At 43.7% G+C, this 18,798-nt stretch overlaps 1 protein-coding gene across 1 annotated transcript in view; it reads left to right on the top strand.

Annotated features, from left to right (window-relative positions):
- The window catches only part of LOC130382701 (trifunctional purine biosynthetic protein adenosine-3-like), a 30,764-nt gene extending 13,578 nt beyond the window's left edge, over positions 1 to 17,186 (top strand). Inside the window, exons 7-17 of the mRNA XM_056590580.1 lie at positions 3,489 to 3,614; positions 6,633 to 6,720; positions 7,123 to 7,208; positions 8,838 to 9,006; positions 9,283 to 9,514; positions 10,839 to 10,933; positions 13,021 to 13,130; positions 14,043 to 14,241; positions 14,683 to 14,934; positions 16,431 to 16,577; positions 16,978 to 17,186. Of these exons, the coding sequence (XP_056446555.1) occupies positions 3,489 to 3,614; positions 6,633 to 6,720; positions 7,123 to 7,208; positions 8,838 to 9,006; positions 9,283 to 9,514; positions 10,839 to 10,933; positions 13,021 to 13,130; positions 14,043 to 14,241; positions 14,683 to 14,934; positions 16,431 to 16,577; positions 16,978 to 17,186 (1,713 nt within the window). The remainder of the gene's footprint in view (positions 1 to 3,488; positions 3,615 to 6,632; positions 6,721 to 7,122; positions 7,209 to 8,837; positions 9,007 to 9,282; positions 9,515 to 10,838; positions 10,934 to 13,020; positions 13,131 to 14,042; positions 14,242 to 14,682; positions 14,935 to 16,430; positions 16,578 to 16,977) is intronic.
- Positions 17,187 to 18,798: the final 1,612 nt, after the last annotated feature.

Raw genomic sequence — 18,798 nt, 5'->3', positions numbered from 1 at the left:
AATTCTGATTCTGCTTATCGATCCGATTCCTTATCGATTCTCTTATCGATTCTCATTGGGTGAGAAAATAAGTACAAATGTGTTTGTTTGTATTAAAGCTCTTTAATATCTGATCAGAAGTGCGTCTAGTATTAGGAAATTGTACATTTTCAAATCAATTGGTCTAGACAAAAAAATATATGTTTGGCTTTTTAAGCCAAAATGCCATCATTATGTGCCATAAAACTAAAAACATAGACTGAAAACAGTCAAGTAAGAGCTTGTGCCTTTTGCAATGCTAACAGTGCTCATTTGCATTCAACTTGTAACAAAATTCAACTGACATAAACAAATTGAAGTATTGATTAGACAGAGATTTATTAGATGGGCCTACCTAATAAACCGTTCGAACACACAAGACCGGAAACCATAGCAACGCCGGTAAACAAACCCCGAGAAGCCCAATCCCTATGAGAGCTCCCCACGCTACGGCCATCCGGAGGCGCACAGAGCTGTTGGCCATGATATTATGTATACAATTATATTATATTATATACTATTATATATAGAGCTCCGGGAGTCGCAAACTGCAACAATCACTTCCTCCTCCTTGCTGCAGTTCACCCCGGACTGCACTGCACTGAGTTTGACGGTTGAACGCTGATTGGCTGTTACGTTACACATGTCACTCAGTTGTCACGCTGTTGAACACTGACAGCGTGACAACGCGTCTCTATGTTCACTTTGTATGGGATCTTGTCGCCCCTACGCGTTTGGTGTGAACGCACAATGCGCTTCTTCCTCGGCGGCGCCATGTTTGCTGCGTTCTGAAGCAAAACAAAGCAGCGTGTGTGTGACGTCATGACGCATTTGCCGCGACCGGAACCGATAAGCGGAATCGTTAAGCAGGCTTGCTAATGATTCCAAGGAATCGGTTTACTCGGCACCGGTTCTGAACAAGAACCGGTTCTCGATTCCCATCCCTAGTGATGACGTTACACGTTGATGTCGGCAGGGTTGCTATGGCCGGTTGTTATGCGGAAATCGGAAAGACTGTCAGTCCTGTGTGTTCAAAGTTCGCTACGTCACAGCTGTTTCGAAAAGTGTGTTTCCATCTCCCATTTTGCGAATTTACTCTCTTTCGCATTTCTCAAAAACCACCTCAAGCGAGCGGATAAACCTTTTTGCGAATTAGAGGATTTTTATGCAAATTTTGGTGTTTCCATCTGAGTTTACTGATTCGATACTCAGAGTTTGCATAAATTTAGGGGGATGGAAACGCACCTACTGACAATATGCAGCGGAATGCAGCGGAATTCGCCATTATTTTGGTGAAATTCGGTTTCGAGGGAAAAGGGAAACCACACGGGTGACATTAACGTCACTGAATGTTTAGCAGTCACTCCCACAACAATGTTAAAAAAAAATCCCCGGTCCACCACGCAAATAATAGGTCCCGCTCCTAACAAGAAGAAGAAGTTGAAGCGCCCGTAATTAGGTACTAACCCCAAATTCAGAGCCGAACAATATCCAAAACACTTCCATCACTCAGGTGATCAGCTGTTTTGTAGAATGTCAACCTACTATCGATTGGAAACGCAAAGATACGTGCGATGACCACTTGAAGTCCAAAATCCATATAAAAAAACAATGAACGCCGTAGCCAGGGCACGCCCCTTCAAACAACAATTTGAGTTTATAAAAAAAGTTTATAAGCACTTTAATATTTATGTCATGTTGTTTTTATTTGAAGCACTAAAAACAGTGCAATGTTGTGATGTTTTAATAAATGTAGTCTTCTATCTGATAAAATGTTATTCGTTTGCACTTATTTGACACTCGTTCTTCTGATTTTAATAGCTTTCAGGGATGCAAACTTGTCACCTTTCGGCGAAATTCGCCGTTTTTGTTCCGAAAAAGGTCATTTGTGTGATTCATGGAGATCTGCAATAAAAATATTTCGGGGGGGGGGGGGGGGGGGGGGCGTCGTCCAAGTAATCGGCGAACGCAAGCTGTCATAAATATTTATTCCAAGCTTGTTCGTTTGGCCAACCCGTGTAAACATGTCATCTTCGGGTCTGTAGCTGCCTTGATGCCGTACTAGACAGGAGTGACGTTGGTACGCTTCAAAAACGTCAGGCTTTCTAACGTAGGCTAACGTGCTAATGAGAACATTTGTTTGACCGGCTGCCGGTTATATCCGTGTGGTTAATTTGCAGTTGCGGTGTTGTCAGCTTACTGTTACATTAAACTGCAATCAGAAAATGCGGTTATATGCTATAGACCCTATAGTGTCTGTGGTGTAAAGGCTGGGACGAATTAAAAAATATAAATACACTTTATGTTAACTAGACCGTCCCGATTCCCATTGAAACGAATGGCGCGGTGATTATTCTTCAAAACGAGATCTGTTAAATTGTGAAAAATAAATCAAGATCTGTTAAATTGTGAAAAATAAATCAAACTGTAATCAGACAACACGGATATATGCTATAGACCCTAGAGTATCTGTGGTATAAAGGCTGAGACGAATTTCGAATTATAAATATGTACAATCCATAACGTTAGCTCTCTGGCTCATAGCTCAGCGGACTAGAATACCTCCTAGAACCATTGCCTGTAGGCCGGAAACGGAAATGGGGGCCGTTTACGTTTGGTTGTAGTCTTTTCGCTCGGTTCTCCGACTCAACAGTAGGGCTAGAACCGAGCGAAAAGACTACAACCAAATTTGAACTACAACGAAACTAGTTCCCTTTCCGCTTCCGGCCAACGAGCAATGAGTCTTCCAACAGAAATCAATGGGATTTACAAAATGCGCTAAATGTACAATAAAACACGATAGAAACTGTATTTCGCTACGATGCTTGATTCAACCACTCTATTTCATCCTAGACAAATCACGAAGTGGGCTCGATTTTCAAAATACCGAAAAAAAAAAATAGCTCACAGCAACATATTGAAAAAAAAAAAAGAGCTATGAACTAGTCCATTTTTTGGAACTGTGAACTTAGTTCAAATCTTTGAATTATGAACGCTGAACTGAACTAGTTCATTTTAAAATTTGTGAACTGAACTTTGAACTAGTTCACGTAGAAAGTGAACTATCACAACACTGTGTATGTATGTATGTATGTATGTATATATGTATGTATGTATGTATGTATGTATATATATATATATATATATATATGTATATATATATATATATATATAGTATAGTTTTAAGTATGGAGCAAAAGGTATCACATGAAATCAGAAATCCGACAACTGCTAACCAGTTGTGCGAGGCTATCGCAGCCTAAAACACAATGGGGAAGAGCATCATTTCATTAGTGCATTAAGCTCTATTTTTTTATTGTTAGATTTGGATGTAAAATAAGGAACACATGCAGAAAATAGGTTTCTGTTCAATACATGTTGCCTGTCCACCCCATGTACTTCTTAACATTCCATCAACCTCTTGAAAACTAATAGTCTGCGGTGCCCTCCCCCTCCCCCCTCCCCCTCAGTGTTTGTGCTTCAGCGACGGCTCCAGCGTGGCCCCCATGCCACCGGCACAGGACCACAAGCGGCTCCAAGATGGCGACTTGGGCCCCAACACCGGGGGCATGGGGGCCTACTGCCCCACACCACAGGTATCGTGTCCAGGCTAGGGGTGCAAATGTGTCAATTAGTACTCATCCCGCAAACGCGGATTAGGAGCATTAATAGTTACGAAAAAAATTATCGGAAATTGTTTTTATTTTTTGTTATTTTTCCGACATCTTGTATTTGATTATTTATTCAATTGATATGCATGTTGGTGAAGTTTTGAAGTGGGCTATATAATGAAATAGTTCAACGTAATATCGGCTACTACGGTAATTAATGTTATTAATATAATGCATCTATTGAAGCGAACAGTGGCCAGTCTCTCTGGAGTCAGTTTGACATGCAACGTGGTGCATCTGCGTTATTATTTACTTTTTACCTCTTTTTTGCCAAATTAATTATAAAATGGGTTATTAACGGTAATTACGTTATGATAATCTATTAAATCAAACGGTGGCCATTCTGTGTGGAGTCCATTGAAATGAGGTTAAGCATCTGCATTCTATTTTATAATAATACCTAGGCTACCTTTTTTTTTTGACAAATTCATTATAATATGGGCCATCACAGTTAATTAATATAATACATCTATGGCCGTGTTTCCGCTAGAAAAAATTGGTGACGGTCTTGTGAACTGGACGTTTTTATTTTATATCTTTAATATCTTTCGATATTTGGCAGCTGTGAAGCGTGCCGCTGCTGACTTAAAGTCAAATGTATCGAGAGTGTCTCTGCTGTTTGCAATGCGCATAAGCCTCGTGACTCTTCCTTCCCCAAGGCGGCTTCGCTGAGCAGTCTTTATTAGAGCTTAGATCGGCCCCAGAAAATGGAGCCCGGCCTGGCCCGACACGTTAACTGTAATTATGAGCCCGAGCCCGATTTCAACCCGACTTTTAATACATGTGTAACTTTGTACACATTTGTTACTTAGGCCTACTCTGCTAAATATATACAGCACCCTCCATAATTATTGGCACCCCTGGTTAAGATGTGTTAAAAGCCTTAAAATAAATTATTTCTTTATTGCAGAAGCATAATCTCAGACTGAAAATTGTAGAATAATGTAACCTTCAACTCAAGTGAATTTTAAGTGAAAAAAAAATCCCTGACTAAGAAATAATTATTCTTCATAAAATCACCTGTTCCACAATTATTGGCACCCCTAGCAATTCCTTGGAAATAAATGTTATTAAAGTATTTCTGTCATTTCTACAGTAGTTTACAAATTTGATCAGTAGGAACATTTAATTAGTAATTCATAACTTCCTGTTTCCCTGGGGTATAAATATGACGTGCCACAGAGGCCATTTCTCTTCAACATGGGAAAGACAAAGGAACACACCGTTCAAGTAAGGCAGATGTGTGTCAAGCTTCAAAAATTAGGCAATGGCTACAAGAAAATAGCCACTCGCCTACACCTGCCCTGTCAGAGGAATCGTCTAGAAGTTTAAAACAACAGTGGTAAACAAGCCTGGACGAGGACGCAAGTTCATTTTGCCACCACTCACAGTGAGAAGGATGGTAAGGGAAATAAAAAAATCTCCAAAGCTCACTGTCACAGAATTGCAAGGAATGGTAGCATCTTAGGGTCAAAAAGTCTCCAAAACATCCATCAGGCGCTATCTACATGCCAACAGGCTGTTTGGGAGGCATGCACGGAAAAAGCCTTTTCTCACTCAAAATCATAAACGCAAACGCCTGGAGTTCGCTAAGCGGTACATGACCTTCAACTGGGACCGTGTGCTTTGGTCAGATGAGACAAAGATAGAGCTTTTTGGCAACAAACACTCTAAGTGGGTCTGACGGAACACAAAAGATGAGTATGCAGAAAAGCACCTCATGCCCACTGTGAAGTAGAGGGGAGGATCGGTGATGCTGTGGGGCTTTTTCTCTTCCAAAGGCCCTGGGAACCTTGTTAGGGTGAATGGCATCACGCGTTGAAATACCAGGACATTTTAAATCAAAATCTGGTGGCCTCTTCCCGAAAGCTGAAGATGGGTCGTCACTGGGTCTTTCAGCAAGATAGTGACCATACGGCCAAATCTACCCAGAAATGGTTCACCAGACACAGAATCAAGCTCCTCCCTTGGCCATCTCAGTCCCCAGACCTCAACCCCATGGAAAACCTGTGGGGCTAGCTGAAGAGGAGAGTGCAGAAGAGAGGACCCAGGTGGCTGGATGATTTAGAGAGATTGTGTGAAGAGGAATGGTCAAAGATCCCTCTTTCTGTTTTCTCCCATCTTGTGAAACATTATAGGAGAAGATAAGGTGCTGTTTTGTTGGCAAATGGGGGTTGTACAAAATATTAACATCAGGGGTGCTAATAATTGTGGCATACATGATTTGATGTTAAATAATTATTTCTTAATGTGCGATTTTTTTCCTACTGAATAAATGCACTTCAATTAAAGGCTGGATTTCACACACTTTCTTTCATTGTGGTCCTATATTATTTTGAAAAAAAAATAATTTATTAGAAGCTAAAGAACACATCTTAACCAGGGGGGCCAATAATTATGGAGGGCGCTGTTTGTAAGGAATAATGTATGGAACGCTATCGGGAAAATAAGCCCAGACGGGGCGAAAAGGTTCGCCCTGAAGGTGCTTATTTTCGATAATGACTGGCGACGTTCTATACATAATCCTGCTTATTACACGGCTACTTGCCAAAACGAAAAAAAATACTTCACATGGTGTCTTTTTACAATTTATTCGTATAGTCTGCCAAAGACGTTGACGTCGCTTAGCAACCGAAGACGCTGGGGTTGACAAGTGACCGGACTAATACCCATGCAAGTGAAAGGAGCGTTCCACGGAATTGAGACCCGTGTAATAGAGGCCTATAATATTTCTGTTTATGGAATAGATTTCTCCTCTGATTAGGCCAATAATTAACCCTAAAAAAACAACACAAACGCTCGGCGGACCGGGTCGGATCAATCGAAACCCTCATTGTTTAACATGAATTGTCTAAACAAATGACCACTGTAGCATATTTAAACACAATTCAAATTGTGCTGATCTATGGTTCATCTTTCTTCTTGCTCTCTGCTGTGTACCAGGTAAGCCAGGAGCTGCTGGAACAGATCAAGGTGAAGGTGCTGCAGAAGACCATCGACGGCATGAAGGCAGAGGGAGCTCCGTACATAGGTAGGTGCTGAACCGCAGCACAGCAGAGTTCTAGACCAGACACAGATTTGTTTTCCATTTTTTCTTTCAGCGCCATTAAACCCCCTGCTACGGGAATCAAACACTATTTAAAAGGTTTTCTGGGAATGAGGTGGGCGTTTTATGAGACACAGCAACTTTTTGATACTTTTTAAGTCTCTTAAGCCTAAAAACCATTATAATGAGCGATGTATATGAAAATTGTTGATCTTGTGTCGTCTTCTTCATTGGTTTATCTTGTGTCGTCTTCTTATTCTTTGTTTGTGGATCTTGTGTCTTCTTCTTCTTCGCTGGTGGATCTTGTGTTGTCTTCTTCTTCTTCGTTGGTTGATCTTGTGTCGCCTTCTTCTTCGTTGGTTTTTCCTGCTGCTGTTTGATTGATAGGCGTGCTCTATGCTGGCCTCATGCTCACCAAGGACGGCCTGAGGGTGCTGGAGTTCAACTGCCGCTTTGGAGACCCGGAATGTCAGGTGTGTGTGAGACAGTGTACGTTAAGGATGCGCCGATAGTCGATTCTATCGACTATCGACGATGGATGGATTCCATCGTTGATCGTCTCAAGTTGCAGATGAAAAGGTGTTAAATTTTTTCAGAAAAACAGCGCTGTGGTGTGGCGGCTAATTTTACAGCTTAAAAAGCCCCGCAAATTGTAATTGAAGTTAACTGGCACAGGTGGAAACGCACTCTGTAGCGCCGACCTGACGTATTCCCTCACTGCTACGAGAGGGGAGGGGCTCGAAACCTCCCCACCGGTCTGCTCGCACGGTGAAATGACATCACACTCCGCTGCATCTCATCCTGAAAAACTGTGTGTGTGTGTGTGTGTGTGTGTGTGTGTGTGTGTGTGTGTGTGTGTGTGTGTGTGTGTGTGTGTGTGTGTGTGTGTGTGTGTGTGTGTGTGTGTGTGTGTGTGTGTGTGTGTGTGTGTGTGTGTGTGTGAATGGTGGAGCCATTGCGTATGTGTCTAAGCCGCGTTAACATGGACACTTCTGATCCGATTAGATTTCTAAACGGAATAGATCTATACCTACCATGCAATCCGAATGTACTGTGTATATATGGAATTTACAAAAGTGGTAAGCGTATGTCCGTATGTCTCCCGCACAACCGTTATGTTGGTCTTGATTTATACTATGTAAGGATACATTATATTATGCATTATCCCGCTTATTACAAGGCTCCTTGCCAAAACAATATCTTCACACAGTGTGTCTTTTTACAATTACCATTCGTAGTGTTCATCAGCAGAGAAATTGTCCGCCAAAGACGTTGACGTCGCTTAGCAACTGGACACGCTGGGGTTGATAAGTTACCGGGACATAGAATTCTATTCCGATCAGGGAATTGTATTCCGATTGAGGCGTATATATGCAATTTTTTTATTCTGAATGAGCTGTTCTTCCACTTCTAATCGGATCAGAAGTGTCCATAAACGCGGCTATGTGGCGGAGCTATTGCGTGTGTGTGTGTGTGCATGAACGTCCTCACGCTCTGGCAAAGAAATCAATGAGAGCAACTGAAAACTATGCTGGTAAGAAACTAAAGCTGTGATTCTGAAAAAAGTAAGCCATCAAAATTTATTTTAGATATTATTGAAGATACAAGTGTGTAGATTTGTTCATTGGTTTGAAAAAATAATTGTTTACGATGTGTTGAATTGTCAGAGGTTGACCAGGCGGCTTCAATGAATCCAACTGAAAGTAGTAGAAAGGAGTAGTTATGTTTTCCAAAATATTCTCTGAATCATTGTTGTCATTTCCCCCAAAGATTCTGCAGACATTTTTTTTTTTACGACATTAGTATAGGCATTCACACAGATTTCCATATGCACACACATAACTTTATTCGCAGATTAACAAACGCACAAGGAATCTCGTGCTTTTGTCCCTCTGCAAATAAGGTCTTGAATCTGAGGACGACAGTGTGTGTGTTATTGTCCGTTGGTCCAATACATTTATATATCATCTCTAAATCCTTTTTTGTTGTTTCCCCACATAAAAAACTGTAAAGGCCTTGTTTTGTATTGTATTTATTTGTATTCCTACATTTTACAAAAGAAGGAAAGAAATCCAAGGAGCCGTTCCTCTTTCCTCCCCCAGGTCCTAATGCCCCTGCTGAAGGGTGACCTGTACGAGGTGCTGCTCCACACGCTGGATGGCACGCTCGCCTCCCACGCCCCCGTGTGGCACCAGGAAAGCTCTGCGGTCACCGTGGTGATGGCCAGCGCCGGCTACCCGGGCACGTACGAGAAGGGTGTCCAGATCACAGGTACTTATTTATATCTTTAAGCAGTGTTCGTTGTCATGGGAATGTCCGCTTTAGGATCCTTTTGAGTTAATTATTTTTTTATAAAATAATTCACAATATAAGAATGAATAAAATGGAACAAATTGCCATCCTAGTGTGTGTGTGTGTGTGTGTGTGTGTGTGTGTGTGTGTGTGTGTGTGTGTGTGTGTGTGTGTGTGTGTGTGTGTGTGTGTGTGTGTGTGTGTGTGTGTGTGTGTGTGTGTGTGTGTGTGTGTGTGTGTGTGTGTCCTCCCCAGGGCTGTCCCAGGTGGAGGCGATGGACGTGCAGGTTTTTCATGCCGGCACCGCCCTAAAGGCCGGGGGCGTGACCTCCAGCGGGGGGCGTGTCCTCACCGTCACGGCCGTGCGGCCGTCCCTGGAGACGGCGCTGCAGGCGGCCAATCAGGGCGTGGCGGCAGTGGTCTTCCCCGGCGCAGTGTACCGTCGCGATATCGGACACCACGCCATCGCGTACCTCGGACAACGCAGGTGTGTTTGACCGCAGAGGCAGAAGTCGGCAACAAGAAACACGAAACGTTTCTAAACTAGCAGGCATTTTTTAGGACGCCTTTAGGATTCACACTCTGTCTTTAAAGGGTTGTAACACCAGGGGGTGTTACGAGGCCATTTTGGAAATGTGCGTTTTCCTGTGTTTTAGTGACATCACAAGTGGGCGTGTCCACCTAGATGTACGAAGGGCAGCGTACGTCTAGGTGGACACACCCACTTGTGATGTCACTAAGGCACAGGGAAGGGCAGATTTTCAAAAGGCTTGTAATGGCTGATCACACGCAAACCTGGCGGCCTAATGGGGGCCCTATAAAAAGATGTGACTAGTAATAGTTTGGCTTCTGGTTTAGTTTAAACCTGCACTTCATTGTTTTTACTGGTCTGTCTGGGTCCCTCAATCAGGTTTTTGTGTATTTTTTTAACTGTCTAAAACGTTTTTAATAAACACCTCTTCACTAAAATCCATGTTGTCCTGTTTGTGTTAACAATACCTAAATGGTTGATTGAATACATATGAATTAAACTCAAAGTTGCATTCTTGCTGTGTTGGAATACAATAGAGATCATTGCTAGACAGACTTTAGAGAGATTTGAAATGCTGATCGGTCATTTCTCTCTAATGGATGATGACGAATAAGGAGAGAAATAGCCCTCTATGTTGTCTTCCTCTGTGTCTCTCTGATGGCGAAGTCACTTATAAGGAGAAAAAAATGATATGACGACTGAGGACTGACCTATAAGGAGGGAGTGATTTGATACCTGTTGGGAGAGAGCTGTGATGTATTGACAGGACTGACCAATAAGAAAAGGGATGGTGGAACGAGCTCCCTTCCGATGTTCGGACTGCAGAGTCACTCGACAGCTTCCGCAAGAGACTCAAGACTCACTTAAGAGTTCACCTTGACTCTGCATAGCTTCCCTCCTCAACCCCCACCACCCCTTCTCCTCCCTTAATCTCCTAAATACACCCCTCTTACGCACTTATTGTATTTGTTCACATCCTGGCACTTAAATGTATGCACTTATTGTATGTTTGTATGTCCTGGCACCAAAAATAGTACTTGGCATCGTGTAGTGTCTTACCCAAGCTATCTTTTTTGTACACAGGGAATGGATTAACCAGGCGATTATTAGTGCTTGTCACTTGTTTCTAGGAATATCCTTACTGTACCGACAGCGATATATTGTTGTTTCTCTTTCTTCTGACAAGACTTTTTTTAATTCTCTTTGGATAAAAGCTTCTGTTTAATGCCCTACATTTAAATGATGTTATTTATATGTCCTGTGTCTCTCTACCTGACAGGGGGCTGACCTACAAGGACAGTGGCGTGGACATTGCTGCTGGGAACAGACTGGTGGACATGATAAAACCTCTGGCCAAAGCCACCGCCCGCGCTGGTAACCTCATTACCTTGACACACTTCTTAAGCCTGCTTAGGCCAAGGCTTAAGCCTTGTAGGGTCTCTGCTTAATCCTGGTTAGTTCTCGGCGTAAGCCTGTTTAGGCCTCAGTATATGGCTGGTTATGCTTGGTTAAGCCATGGCTTGAGCCTTGCTAAGATTAGTCTGAAGCCTTGCTAAGCCTTGTAAAGCCTAGGATGAAGCATTGTTAAGCCTAGACTGAAGCCTTGTAATGCTCAGGCTGAAGCCATGTTGAACTTAGGCTTGTCCACTATTAAAATTATAATTAAACGGACAATGTTTCAACATTGTCCAGTTTTGTAAACCGGAAGAATCCCAGTTTATCTTGCTACTATATACTAGCAGGCCAGTTGGACAGCTTACTTGCACGTGTGCCAAGCAGCCTGCAGCTAGCTAACACAAACACACACAGCACGTGCGCACACACACATACAACGCACGCACACATACACTGCACGCACGCACGCACATACACACACACGCATACAAACATACACGAGCGCGTTGACGCAGATGTTTCAAGACAAAAGCAGCGCAGGACACCGCATACACACACTGCACACACATGCAAACACTCACACATGTACCCGCAGAAACACACTGCACGCACACACGCGCGCGCGGACGTTGAAAGACAACTGCTAGATCGATTCCCGCATCTTGCAATATTGATATCCCCCCCTCACCCTTCCGTCTGTTTTAAAACACCCACCGTTGACAAACTCTCCCAGGTAAGACGTTCTGTCAATAAAAATTCCGATTGAAGTAGTGAAGAGACAATTTCTCACGTCGACAACGCAACGGCAGGTCGTTCATTTTATCATAGAAAACTGCTTTGTGTGACTGTAGGCTACTGCTGCCTGTCTTGGCCAGGTCATTTGAAGAGATGTTTAGTCTCAATGATGTATTCTTCTGGTAAAAAAATAAATAACATAAACATCTTAAACTCTCAAGTAAGGTAGCCAATGTATAATCCGCAATCTTGCCCTCGCACCCCCACTTCTTCTTATAGGGTCCCGTCCTTCAGCTCCCTGTTTTCTCAGTTAAACACAGAAATCCACTACATTTGCCCAAGTGTTAGTTATATTTGAAAGAATTTGTAATACGCTCTTTTTCCGGTAACGTAGTCATTCCCAACGCCTTTCTCCTTCGTCGTTTCTTCTATTTGTCTCTAACTCATGATGCAATCTTTCATCAATCGATGCTTCAGATTTTGTGGATGCAACGGAATATATGATGCATAATTTTAGCAACATTTAAGATGATCGCGATGAGGTCTGCCCGTTTTGCCTCCATTTTGTCTGTTCAAATCAACAAACTACAGTGACAGCAGCCACACTTCTCATGCAAACTTAGCCCCTACGTCATATCCCGCCCATTGCAAGCCAAACTCCCTAAACTCCCCGTTGATTCTACTGATGTCCAAACGACATCGATGTCTGCATATACATCAAGTGTGAGTAACCTTCAGAGTTGAATCTCCTGATATACAAATGTGGCAACATTTTTGAAAATGGCTTACAAGTAGAAAATCATTATGCTTGCTTCATAATGTAAGGAGAAAATGATTATGCTTGCTTCATGACGTAATAGGTGAACCAAAATGTTATACGTTGTAAAATTATAGGCAGAATGTTATTATATTCTGTGATCAGAAACATCATCGACTAGGGTTTCCGCATCATAGCTATGGGTTTAATTAGAACTAAAGGTTGAGCACGTGCGGAAACTCTTGTATTAAGAACAGATCTAAGTGGAGATGTTAATTTGCGTGAAGTATGTATTTCAAATTTATGTCCAAATATTGAGTAAAAAACGCTGTACAAGAGACGCAACCATGTGTGTTTTAATAACAATCAATTAAAAAATATATTTGTTTGAATCTTTTTATTAATTAAAAAAATGGAATGCATTTAAAAATATATATTTTCAAAGAAGAAATTGTGACTTGGAAAGGATGCATTACTTTTTAGAGAGCCATTTCACGCTGTTATTGTCATTTCAATGCTTAGCATCCTAACGGATAACGGGCCTCTGCTCCGACCCCCTCTCTCTGGGGACCAGGGTGCAACGCTGAGCTGGGCGGTTTCGCAGGCGTTTTTGACTTGAAGGCGGCCGGCTTCGTGGACCCGATTCTGGTGTCCGGGACGGACGGCGTGGGCACGAAGCTGAAGGTGCACTGCCGATTTGTTTTTTAACTCCCATTCACTTTGCACTGAGCCGTTGAAAATTGCCCAGATATGTCCCTTTTTTAAGTAGTGTTTCCCAACTGGTGGGTAGTAGTGTGTGGTCCAAAGATTATGTATATTAAAAAATAATAATATATATATATTTTTAACTTCTATTTTTTATTGCTAGAGGAATGAGCTTTGAATGCAGGCATGGAATTATTGGTTAATCTATGTTCATCTATGTAAAAAAAGGTAATGATGACATTGTTAGATTGTGTTTACTAACCCGTTTTTTGGCCCATCATTTGCTTGGTTTAAATTGTACAAATTTGGTCGACCTAATCATGACCATGGGAAAAGCTAGGTCCAAATGCCAGACCAGTTGAGAACCACTGCTTTAAAGCAAGGGTAGGCCATTCTTTTGACATATTTGACAAAATAATCTTTACACACAAAAGCAATCAATATATCAAATACTAAGAGAAACTGCTGGACTGGCGCATGGCCCATATTCCGGCATTGCTATGCCATGACGGAAATGTTCCAGAACGTAACTACATGTGTGACTACTACAAACCGTCATTTAGCATTCATTTACTGGGAACGATGTGTGAAGTGGGCTCTCCGTTCTTCCCCTTCCTCCCCCAGAGGGAGGAGGAGAGGGGGAGGTACAGAGGACGAGGGAGGAACAGAGAGGGAGGAATGGAGGAACACAGAGGGAGGAGAGAGAGGGGAAGAGGGAGAGCGGGAGGAACAGAGAGGGAGGGCTGGAGGAACAGGGTGGGAGAGGGAGGAACAGGGTGGAAGAGGGAGTAACGGAGAGGGGGAGGGAGGAAGAGGGAGGGAGCACTTTCATTTGAACATGTATGCGTTACTATGACGACTAAGCGAAGCTTCCTGTCTCCCGGGGGTCAGGTCGCCCAGGCGTGCGGGAAGCACGACACCCTGGGCCAGGACCTGGTGGCCATGTGCGTGAACGACGTCCTTGCCCAGGGGGCGGAGCCTTTGTTCTTCCTCGACTACTTCTCCTGCGGAACCCTGGACGTGGGCGTGGCCTCGTCCGTCATCGGGGGCGTGGCCGCCGCCTGTCGTTTGGCCGGGTGTGCTCTGCTGGGTGAGCGGAGCAATTAGCGAGAGGCGTTCTTTACCTTTTTTAATTGGGTTTGGTTTCAAACGCCGGGCTAGAATTGGATTGCTCATGGGCTGAATGTGGATCATTGGATTGAAAATGTTGGAGTGGAACCGCAGAGTAGCAATAAACGGGTCATGTGTAACTGATAAAGTTACATTGTCTTTTCAAAAAAAATAAATGGGAAATATGAATTCTCTGTGCGGGCATTTATGTATCCAATTGGCTGATATGTTTAATTTTCATTATTTAATAATAAACTCTCTCCTATTCTCTCTGTCTCTCTCCCCCCCCGTGTGTGTGTGTGTGTGTGTGTGTGTGTGTGTGTGTGTGTGTGTGTGTGTGTGTGTGTGTGTGTGTGTGTGTGTGTGTGTGTGTGTGTGTGTGTGTGTGTGTGTGTGTGTGTGTGTGTGTCCCTCTCTCCAGGGGGTGAGACGGCAGAGATGCCGGGCACCTACGGCCCCGGCGAGTACGACTTGGCTGGGTTCTGCGTTGGCGCTGCTGAGCGGGCGTCGCTGCTGCCCCGCCTGGCCGACATCGCCGCCGGCGACGTCCTCCTGGGCGTGGCCTCCTCCGGCGTCCATAGCAACGGCTTCAGCCTGGTGCGCCAGGTGATGGGCCGTGCCGGGCTGGGCTACGGGGCATCAGCACCCTTCGGAGAGCCGGGACGCACCCTGGGTGAGGAGGAGGAACGCCAAGGGGGCAGAGGAGAGGGTTGGAGGGAAAAGTTCAGTTTTTAAGACAAGGGGAGAGGGTTTGAGGGGAGAGGGTTCGAGGAGAGCAGTTCAGTGTTCTATTGAAGAATGTGCGTGTGTGTGCTGGGACCACTTTATCCAAGACGGCAACTCCGGTCAGAGAGTAGACACTTCTTGAATAGACGAATGACATGAATAATCAAATGAATGAAGGAATGAATGAATAAATGTATGAATGGTTTTCTGTGAGACAGAATAAGAAAACCGACAAATAATTATTACAAGATTTACATACTAAAACAATTGGCTTTAGCAACATCCCATAAATATATAAACATAACTGGCATAAATTGCTTCCACATACACACGTTAACAGTAAACATTGAAGACAGTTAACAGTGCAATATAACAGGCGACAACGGCGCGGCAGAGTGACGTACACGTATGCTATGTCTTCACGAGGTGCAGGCTTATACACTAGCTGCCCGATTAGTGAGTGATCACAAACAAAATAGAAGAAACCAGCTGAAATACACAAAATCACGGCCATTCTGTGGAACAGAATTGCGGACTGCATCTAACATTTATCCTACATAAATATACGTTAATATACGACGTTCAGTATTAACTCACTCTTCACAAACTTATTCTCTGTCGTGGCGGGTTATGCAATCGCGGCGCAACAAGCTTTGACGTAGCCCCGTGCACCTAGTAAAACTCAAGGACCCTACGGCGCTACCTGGGCTGGGCTGTCCCAAGTGCCTGAATAGAAATAAGAATGTGTGTGTGTGTGTGTGTGTGTGTGTGTGTATGTATGTGTATATATATGTATGTGTATATATGTGTATGTATGTATGTATGTATGTATATGTATATATATATATATATGTATGTGTGTATGCAGTACGATATAACTAATAGGGAATTTACAACCGGGTCAGTGTTTGAAGAGAGAGTGTTTGACGGTCCAGTGTTTGAAGGGAGAGTGTTTGAGGGGAGTATTTCAGTATTTGAGACCTCATTATTTAAGAGGGGAGGAGAGGAGTTCAGTGTTTTAGGGAAGAGAGTCTTTAGAGGAGATTTTTGAGTGTAGTGTAGAGGAGAGTATTTGAGATGATGGTATTTTAGACGAGATGGCTTGAGAGAGGAGTCGAGAGTATTTGAGAGTAACGTACTGATCCCACTACTTATCACATCTTAGCCGGGATTGGTTGGGGATCAAGCTCTCCTTGTCCGTTACTAGTGCATGTGATGCAAGACTTCTCAAAGCTGGAGAAGAATGCAAGCGAAAGGAATGGATGTTTCTTTAGGGTGGTTTAGTTCAAAATAAATCCCCTGTTTTTCTCGTAACAACTCTGCAATCTTTCCGTAAAACATATTTTTAAAGGAGTTGCTTCAGAAAAAGCGTGTCCTAAACGACTTTATTCATGAAAATACAACCACGCATTCTTCTGTTTATTTGTGTGTTTTCCAGGCGAGGTTTGCTCACGCCCACAAAGATATACAGCCGCCTGCTCCTGCCCATCCTGCGCAGTGGTGCGGTGAAGGCCTACGCCCACATCACAGGGGGTGGGCTCTTGGAGAATATCCCCCGCGTTCTGCCCAATGAGCTGGCAGTTGATCTAGGCAAGAGCCCTACCTCTCCCCGCACACTGTCAATCAAGCACTTGTTCGAATTTTTTTAATTTTCGTAATTTACGATTCTTATAAAGTAATACAAATTACGAATATTTCTGTGTGCTCACCAATCATTCTGATTGAATTAATTATTTCCAATCAATAATCATGTGTGTGTGTTTCATATATGTTTCTAACTTGGTGTTTGCATTAGTTTTCTTGTTCTCGATCAATCACTCAGATCGAGTGTGTGTGTGTGTGTGTGTGTGTGTGTGTGTGTGTGTGTGTGTGTGTGTGTGGTGTGTGTGTGTGTGTGTTGTGTGTGTGTGTGTGTGTGTGTGTGTGTGTGTGTGTGTGTGTGTGTGTGTGTGTGTGTGTGTGCTCGCGTGTGCTCGCGTGTGCTCTACAGACGCGTCCCGCTGGTCCATCCCCCCCGTGTTCTCCTGGCTCCAGGAGGCCGGTGACATCAGCGACGAGGAGATGGCCCGCACCTTCAACTGCGGCCTGGGCGCCGTGCTGGTGGTGGCAACCGCCGACGCCCAGGGGGTCCTGCTTCAGCTGCAAGCCCAGGAGGAGGCCTGGGTCCGTGGGGTCGCTGGCCCACAAGCAGCCCGGTGAGAAGGAGACGCCGTTTCCTCTGTAGAACACAAACACATGAAGGCTTTTGGAGTATTTGTGAGGGGAGGAGAGAATTTGAGCGAAGCCAAACACGCAGAACCTTTTGATCTTTTTCTTATTCCTGTTAAGGTTGAGAAAAACTGCATGCTGCCGTCTAACTTGAACTCGTCACCTTGCATCAGCTGCTTAAGTCCTACACTGATCATAACAATATAATAATAAATGAAATGTATATAGCGCTTAATATGGCACTTTAAGACGCTTTACATATTGCCCCATCAAAACTGTGTAAATAATGTAATGTAATAATGTATGTAATGTATCATGACGCCATCTTGTTTTTAGGGACGAGCCTGTGGTAGTGCGTAACCTGAAGCGGAGCCTCCGCGCCGCAGGCCCCTCGGTTGACGTTGCGGCAGTCCAGGGCGAAGGTTGCCCTGACAACGGTGGAGGCAGTTGCCACGGCGATGCCGCCGGCGAACCGCGAAAAAGGACGAGGGTGGCCGTCCTCATCTCTGGCACGGGTGAGTTTTCTCCTAGGGGCATGAGGCCCTGCGGCCTTCGCAACTTGTGACCTCAATGGTTTGCTCCATTTTACTTACTGAGCTAAAAAAGGCTAGCTTCGTAGCTAACATTTTTCTAAAGGGGCATTCAAAGAAGTTGAGGCAAGGTAGCAGCATCCTCAATGCCAACCACCAAACCTTTTAAAGAGTTGCCCAATATCTTATGTTTATTTTTGTCATTATGGAATGAACACAGCTACACTTCCTGTTCCATATTTCATTGGCCCTTGAACAAAGATGGCCACACTATTTTGTCCAGGTACGAATCTGCAGGCGCTGATCGAGCAGGCCAAGCTGCCCTCCAGCTCGGCCGAGATCGTGCTGGTCATCTCCAACAGGCCCGGCGTGCTGGGGCTAAAGAGGGCGACGCTCGCCGGCATTCAAGCTAGGGTACAAACCACACGCGCGCTAACGCATATACACACCTTGTGAGCGATCTGCGATTTAACAGTTACACATCATGTGCTACAAATCCAAAATGCGCTTCAAATCCACATGCGCTACAAATCCAACATTAACAACCGTTCCAACAATAAAATCTCAACCAGAGGTTTCTTGACAAGGTCAAAGAATACGATCAATACACCGTGGAATAAAATAAACATTTCAGCTGACTAAGCAGATACAACCCATTTAATATTATAGATTAAAGTCACTTGACATATGTAATTTTTGTTCTTAACTGGGGTATAAGTGGACTATACCATTCCCCTATTATCACCCAAAGGATAATTATAAATAATGTCAGTACGTTATTGATAGAAATGTTAACAGATTGCGACGCTGAGTGATTAGTAGAGAACATGTTACAAGTAGAGAACTTGTGACAAGTGCGATGGATGAAAAACTGGTTAAATTCAGCCATTTTGTCCAGCTGCAGCTGAAGTTGCAGGATTTAAATGCATGGTTAAGGGGAATTTCAACGGTGGAAACATGAATATGTATTGACATTGGTCCTATATGTAGTCGAATAATAAAATGAATTTCTAATTTGGTGCCGTCTTGACCGAGAAAAGGCAGAAAGTGACTTGTTGGCGCTTCCGCTGATC

This window comes from Gadus chalcogrammus, chromosome 5, assembly GCF_026213295.1.
Source record: "Gadus chalcogrammus isolate NIFS_2021 chromosome 5, NIFS_Gcha_1.0, whole genome shotgun sequence".
Classification (NCBI taxonomy): domain Eukaryota; kingdom Metazoa; phylum Chordata; class Actinopteri; order Gadiformes; family Gadidae; genus Gadus; species Gadus chalcogrammus.
Note: the sequence above shows the minus strand (reverse complement) of the source record. Positions and strands in the feature narration are given on the sequence as shown.